Genomic DNA, 6,988 nt, shown 5'->3' on the forward strand with positions numbered 1-6,988 from the left:
GCGTCGTCAAGGGCAACATCAACGAAGCCGTGCGCCAGCTCAACCGCCACGCCCAGACCGACGGCCACGCCAAGCTAGCACTGCGCTACAAAGCAAACATCAAGCCGTGCCAAGCCCGCCGCCAAGCCCGCCAGACCTCCATCCGCCGCCACCAAAAGTCCCACCTGCTCCAGAACCTCCGCGTCGTCTTCGCCCGCAAGGCCCGCGGCTTCTAACTCACATTAAAACACCCCCCGCTACCTCACCCGCACCCCCCCGTCCACGCCCACCGTCTCCCCGTTCACCATCGCCGCCGCCGACGACGCCAGGAACACCACCGCGTCCGCCACCTCCCACCCCTCCGCAAACCTCCCGCCCGGGATCCGCGCCTTCATCGCCTCCCCGCGAGCCCCGCTCCACGCCCCGCGCCCCATCTCCGTCAGCACCACCGTCGGCGCCACCGCGTTCGCCCGCACCCCCCTTCCGCCCCACTCCACCGTCATCACCTTGGTCAGCATATCCAGCCCCGCCTTGGACGCAGCGTACGCCGCGTGCCCCTCCAGCGCTCTGCTGCCCGCCACCGACGAGATGTTCACGATCGCCCCCGCTCCGCGCTCCAGCATCCCGTTCTCCCCCATCGCAAACATCTGCGACAGCAGAAACGGCGCCCGCAGATTCACCCTCATTATCTCGTCCCACTTGCCGGCACTCTCCTCGGCTAGGCCCACCACGTGCCCGATCCCGGCGTTGTTTACGAGGATGTCTACTTGCCCGGCCGCCGCTTTGGCAGACGCCGCAGCCGCGCGCAGCGAACTCTCGTCACCCAAGTCCGCCGTGAAGCTCCAGTACCGCCGCCCGAGCGAACGTAGCTCCGAGGGCACGTCGCTGTCGCCGCACCCTTTGCGGTCGATTACGATTACATCCCCGCCCGCTCGCCCTATGCCTAGCGAGATGTCGCGCCCGATGCCGCGGTGACCTCCGGTCACTACGGCTACCTTGCCAGACAACGAGAACCGTCTTTGCTGCTTTTCCAACTCCGCGCTCATTCTTGCGTATTGCTTTGTCTCTACTAGTTTGCGCTGCCTTGTGTCCTACGCAGGGAGATCATCCACGCATCCCAGATCAGGGCCATAATCTTGATGCTCAGCGTGTGAAAAGGATTGAAAAGTTTCTCATTTTTCCAGCTCGAGTTTTTTGTGCAAACGTGCTTCGCACAAGCATCTGTCTGATCATCATTCACTGCTCGTTGATGCTGCCAGAAGTGATAAAACGCGCAAAGTGGCCCCTGGTCTGGCAACAAGTATGAGTTCTCTCTCTACATCGACGTCTTTCTAAATGCTGCCCGGAGCCCCCGACAGGTGTTCATATTACCGGGCCGCGGCGAATCTTGTCAGCCTCTTTCTGTCAAACTCATATCACCCATCGGTGTATCCTTTTGCAGTGCTTGTATGAACTGGGAAAACCATTGCTATCGAAGATAATGAGATTCTCCCTACAGCTCTTGTTGCCGTTCATTAGGAATTCTTGACATCTCTACATACTCTTATTGCAATCAATAGGAGTATGTAGAGATGCTGCCGTACCCTTTACTAAACTTGGAAGCAGTACAAGATATAAACAATGGCACAGTGGGCTGTGGCTCAGACTTTATTTTAGAAGCTTCCAACTGCCGAGGCTTTCAATAACTAAGGAATGTACCTCACAGTTGACTAAAAACACTTTTCAAACGTTCATTCAGAATCCGCCTTGCATAAGTGTAACCGTGTTTCCTCGGAGCCGTACATTAGATATACTTCACTACTGGCAAGTTTTCTGATTGTGGAGGTGAAAAAGGGCGCAATATACACAGCTCTGTCAGAGCAAAAGGATTGGATTTGTGGTAAGTCCGCAAGAGCAGCCTCCGAATCAAGCTTAACGAACAAGGCTAGGGGGTTTCTTTCTCGGTTGCCATTGAAGAAGTGATTAGGATCGACAACAGGGCTACACCGTACACTATATTGTGCAAAAATATATATTAACTTGTGTGTGCGAATGAATGGCTTCCGTCTACGGATGCCAGCCTCATTTTGAAAACTTCAGATGACTGTTTGATCTTAGATGGTCAACCTCTTCTCCGAAGAGGGGAAGAGCCATACACATGACCCATTAGGTTAGCATGTCAGCACAAGCCCTAAGATCATATCAGACATGAACCCCACGCCCTATTTAGCCACGGACACCACTTTTCCGTCACAACAAGTGAAGCCCAGACTCTAAAGTTCTTCTTCCAACAGTCGCCTCTCAAGATCCAACTGGTCCTGATCAGCCCCCTGAACAGCTTTGAGCCATTCCTCCGCACAATCGGCTCTTAATTCCAGCACCATCTCCGCCAATCTCTGCGGATCAAAAATTCCTCCCCTCCCCTCTCTCACAGCTGGACTCGCAGAGAACAATTTTTCAACAATCTCGTCTGCGGCCCCAAGCTCCCCCCCATACGGGCGGATCAACTGCCGGCCGTTCTCCGCCAAAAATGTCTCAAGCCACCGAGCGTCCTCGCTCGCCGTGCGCACGTTGAGCTCGCGAATTGCGGAATGTAGGCCGAGATAAATGGTGTAGTTTTTGACAAGGTCGAAGTTGGCGGTGCGAAAGGGGGAGCCACGACGGTCGCCGTTCGGGGGAAGAGTTAGCATGTCAACCGTGAGCCGGATTGGCTTGTCAAGCAAGACGCGGGCGCGGTAGAGCTCTAACAGACGAGTGTTTTCGGCGGAGATGCAGGGGATGTCTGCTGTGAGCTCTTCCGCGATTTGTTTTCTGGCTTCCTGTCGCATTCAAGCAAACGCAAAGCAAAACAAAGATTCGTCGTTAGGGAATTTGCGCCGCCGAATAGTCATCGAAATGGGGCGCCCTGTGGCTAGCTGCGACGTACCAACACGCGGCGTCCGATCTTCCGCGGCACAATGTCGACATTATACTCATAATAGCGTCGCTTTATGTAGGGGTTCTTATTCGTGGTGCGCCCCTGGATGGGCTTGCGAATGAGGAGCTCGATTGGCGGCTCCTTTAGAAGGCGGGTGAGATACTCTGTGCTTGGGAGGCGAAGGGCGTCGCAATGGTGGAGGTCGTCCAATCCGTGGTGGTCAAGGAAGTCCTCGAGCCAATGCAAGGTGGTTTCGTCACGCAGGACGCGCGAGCAGAACATGGTCTATGGAAGAGGTAAGCGTGGGTACAAGGGTGCCGCACGGGGAGAGAGAAGACGGGGTTATTTACCTGCTGGACGGCGCGTTGGGTGAGGAAGTCTTTCGCGCGGTCGTTGACGGTGCGGTGGGCCGGTCGCGAGGGAGTTGACATAGAGGGAGGGACATGACGGGGCCGAAAGACGGGAAGAACGAGGAGAGAGGGGGGGAGGAAGGCGTGGCAATTGGAAAGGCACATATTGGGTAAGGGGGAGGGGGAGGTGTCGTGGATATCTGGGGGCTGCTGTGTCGCGAAGGTGACGCAGTAAGTGAATTCCCCCTCGCAAAGGCGAGAGCGTTTTCAAACGGGCCAAATTTGCAGGTGGAGATTTGCATCGAGGGGGCATCTTACAGCCAATTAAATTACGCCGCTTGGCACTCTGCGAAAGGCTACACGAGATATTTCCGCCTGGAACGACTCTTGCTGTGCCCTTTCCACATCCGGTACTTCGTGCTGAGGGCCGTTCCTAACGACGAGCACAGTGTGCTAGCACGCAGGCACCCTGAAACTTGGCATGAATGTATTGGTTGAAAAAATATTGGAAATGCTTTACTCCCGTTCAACCAATCCATTCATGCCAAATGTCAGGGTGCTTGCGTGCTAGCACACCGTGCTCGTCGTTAGGAACGGCCCTGATCCGCCATCGGATCATCCCCATCACATCCGTTAAATCCGGGCCCCATCACCTCTCCCGTCTCCTCCGTCCGCCATCCCATCCGCTCCTTCAACCTGCAGCATGACCTCCCACCTCTAACTGAACCATGCCCTCGCTCTTCCCCCCTCTTACCACCCCCACCTTTCCCCATTGTCTCCTCCTCCCCCTCACCTTTGCCCACCCTCCTCTCCTCCCTTTCCTTTTGGGCGCGTCCGTCCTGCATGCCTTTCCCACCGCCTCCGTCCTTCTCCGTATCCTCCTACTTTCCCTCTTTCTCGACGGCCACACCCTGGCAACCGCCGCCCCTGACCTAGCACTTTCCTCCCGCCTCCCGCCGCTACACTTCGACCCGCGCCGCACCTCTGGCCTTCTCCAACTCGCCGTCGTCGCCGTCCTTCCGCTCGTCGTCTTTCTTCCCGGCGCGCCACGCCGTCGCGTTGCCCTTTTCCCCGGAGCATCATCACCTCATCGCATACAGCCAGCCCATGCCACCGCCCTCGCCGCTTTTCTAGCCCTTCTTGCCCTGTTCACCACCGTCCTTGAATTCCCGCCGCCCTTCCCGCACGCGCAGCCCCATCGTTTCTTCCCCGCCAACCCCGTCGCCGACTACCTCGTCTCCTTCTTCCGTGACCTCCTGCCGTTGCGGCTGTCGGTCTCCCGCCCCGCCGCCCTGTTCAATCTGCGCAGAGCCCTATACAACTTCTTGCTCGTCCCCTCGGGCTTGCCTTTCGATGCGCTCGGCGTACAGCGCGCGCTTGCGGCAGCTGTCATGGCCTTGATTGGCGCAATTAACGAAAGCGCCTATTTGCACGACGATGACTGGCTCGACGCCACCACGTCGGTCGCGGGCGTCACGGCGGCTTGCGCCATGTTTTTCGGCATGGAAATGGAGGGCGTGAGCGGCAGAGTAGCTAGTGTAGTTTTCATGATGCTCGCCATGCGCACTGCGAGGAGTGTGGGCGGGGTGAAGTTCTGGAGGGACTTGCTAAGGCCGCTGGCCGCCGTAGGAGCCCATTTACCATGGGTATGGGTCGTCCTGGAGTACAGGTTTGTCGAGCTCGCTTTGGATGCGGTAAGGACTAACGGGAATGGCTCGCTGCTGGACGTTATCAGGGGGCTTTGTGAGGTTCTAGGGGGAGGAGACGGCGCATCAGCCGAAGTCTTGTGGTCGATGGTTAAGTGTCTTGTAATTGTCGTTGGAGCGTCGACATGGGAGAGAGGATCCTATGAATCAGGATTGGATGTTGATGATGTCGAATGATCAATTGGTGATATTTACCAGTTTGATCGGAACACCTGCGAAGCCGTCCCCTCCTGCAGACCTCTGCCGTTGGAATAAGGAGCTTCATCTCGATGCAACTGGGCGACGGCATGCCAGGGCAGGCTTGCGTTTGACTGTGGAGCGGCAACGCTGTACAGTACTTTCTTTCTTCCTACTTGTGACTTAAGAATGCGAACGCGACAAGAACTGCAGAGGGACTCAGTCTCTGTCCAAGGGTGTCAGTATGAGGGTTTGGTTGCGTCAGTCAACTCTTTCTGTTTGCATGGGCAGCTGTATGCGAAGACCCCTCCGGCTTCCTACTCGTCGAGCAACGGGATGCGAAGCGAATCGGATGTGATGGTCTGACGTCATCCATGTGTAAAGACTGATATTCGTACAACTTTATTCTCCTCTACCCCTACTGCGAGACAAGTTAAGAAAGATTGCGTCTTCGTTCCCTGCGTTCAACGCGAAGGTGGGTTACGGCAAAATGCCCCCCGATTCAAAAACTATGCTTATATGCTCAGATTGGATCCAACGTAATACTACTCTAGCGAGTCGGCAAGGCACGCCTCGATATGCCCTTGAGATTGGGCTTGGACGAGCGACGGTTAATCTCGACACGGTCTGCCTTCCGAGGGGCTTCTCCTTCTAAGTTGTCAGACTTGGGCAAGCTTCTCATCCGTCGCTGAAAGCGGCGAGCAATATCTACATGATTGGACTCGAGGTTTGCGATCCATCGCTTGTGAGACGATTGGGCCCGTGAGCTCAAATTCTCGTTCTTCCACATTTGCAAAATCATAGAGTCCTCAATCCACCTGGTGAGGATGGCGATGCCGTCCCTGCCGTTGGCAGCGCGGACGATGAAATTGGCGCTGGCGCGATTAATAAGGGCCCTATCTTCCGGCTGGCCATATTCTTCAAAGACGCGAGGAAGGACATCTTCCTGCTGCTCCATGTAGTCCAGGAGCTTTGGGAGATACTCGGCCAGCTGACTGTAGACCTTGGGTAAGACCTCGCCGGCTGGAGCTGAGTTGAATAACTCCAAGGTACCACCGACGTCCAAAAGCATTGCCTCGAGGCGATCTCTGTTGTACTTGACGACCTTATGGTAGCGGTTGAGTTCAGTGGAATCGCTGGCCAGATCAAGTAGGAACGGAAAGACGATCTGGTCCTCAATTTCAAAGTACTGGGCCACAAAGACCTCAAATACTTCCCAGTACTCACTGAGCTCCCACACATCGACCATGGTCAAGGCTGACCAACGCCTCTGAATGGAGGAAATGATGGTATACAAGTCCATGATCTCCCAACGAATAGCGTTATGCGGCAAGACGAAGACATCACTCGCCCACGTATCTCTCCCTCCAAACTCGGCAAGGGCAAAATTGGGATAAGCAAACCTATCCGGCCTCTTACTCAACAGGGTGCGATCCCTCATCTCCTTTGAAAAGACGGGCTCGTCAACCATATCCTTCTGCACAAAGACCCTCTTCTTCATGCCCACTTCACTCGTACTCCCCTGGGCCAGACAGCTGGGAATAGGCCCACTAGTAGCCCTAATGGTGCTAGTAGCATAGCTCTGCAAGCTGCCGAGCGAGCTAGCAGCGGCGTGTCTCCCGAGGCGACCGGAGCTCGCCATGCCCATGCCGCCGGAAGCGCCGGGGCCCGCGAGCGGGTTGGTGTAGCGGGAGCCATCGCCGATGCCCGGGCGGGGCTGTGGCCTGGTGCGGGTGTCCTCCCCCCTGAAGAAGAGGTTCTTGAAGAAGGCGGTGAAGCCGCCCACGCGCAGCTGGGCCGGGGCGCCCTCATGGATGCCGAGGTCCTCGTCGCGGCCGAGCTTGCCTAGGTCCAGAGTGCGGCTGGCCGGGTGCTGCGCG

The 6,988-nt window shown here is 56.5% G+C and overlaps 5 protein-coding genes; 2 read left to right on the forward strand and 3 right to left on the reverse strand.

Annotated features, from left to right (window-relative positions):
- Positions 1 to 817, forward strand: part of CHC_T00003337001 (hypothetical protein) — a 2,232-nt gene extending 1,415 nt beyond the window's left edge. Inside the window, exon 1 of the mRNA XM_005714773.1 lies at positions 1 to 817. This exon is cut by the window's left edge and continues 1,415 nt beyond it. Within this exon, the coding sequence (XP_005714830.1) occupies positions 1 to 817 (817 nt within the window).
- Positions 818 to 2,231: 1,414 nt separating this feature from the next.
- CHC_T00003338001 (hypothetical protein) lies at positions 2,232 to 2,786 on the reverse strand. Its single transcript, XM_005714774.1, has one exon. The coding sequence runs from the start codon at positions 2,784 to 2,786 to the stop codon at positions 2,232 to 2,234; it is 555 nt and encodes a 184-aa protein (XP_005714831.1).
- Positions 2,787 to 2,869: 83 nt separating this feature from the next.
- CHC_T00003339001 (hypothetical protein) lies at positions 2,870 to 3,390 on the reverse strand. The gene is made up of 2 exons (XM_005714775.1): positions 3,226 to 3,390; positions 2,870 to 3,160 (listed from the first exon to the last, which is right to left on the reverse strand). Exons 1-2 carry the CDS (start codon positions 3,388 to 3,390, stop codon positions 2,870 to 2,872), a joined length of 456 nt encoding a protein of 151 aa, XP_005714832.1.
- Positions 3,391 to 3,953: 563 nt separating this feature from the next.
- Positions 3,954 to 5,108, forward strand: CHC_T00003340001 (hypothetical protein). The gene has a single exon (XM_005714776.1). The coding sequence runs from the start codon at positions 3,954 to 3,956 to the stop codon at positions 5,106 to 5,108; it is 1,155 nt and encodes a 384-aa protein (XP_005714833.1).
- A 355-nt stretch (positions 5,109 to 5,463) lies between these two features.
- Positions 5,464 to 6,756, reverse strand: CHC_T00003341001 (hypothetical protein). XM_005714777.1 is given in 2 exon segments: positions 5,464 to 5,658; positions 5,659 to 6,756. The coding sequence occupies 1 exon segment, from the start codon at positions 6,754 to 6,756 to the stop codon at positions 5,659 to 5,661; it is 1,098 nt and encodes a 365-aa protein (XP_005714834.1). The 3' UTR covers positions 5,464 to 5,658.
- Positions 6,757 to 6,988: the final 232 nt, after the last annotated feature.

Source organism: Chondrus crispus, genomic scaffold, assembly GCF_000350225.1.
Source record: "Chondrus crispus Stackhouse genomic scaffold, scaffold_185, whole genome shotgun sequence".
NCBI classification, from domain to species: domain Eukaryota; phylum Rhodophyta; class Florideophyceae; order Gigartinales; family Gigartinaceae; genus Chondrus; species Chondrus crispus.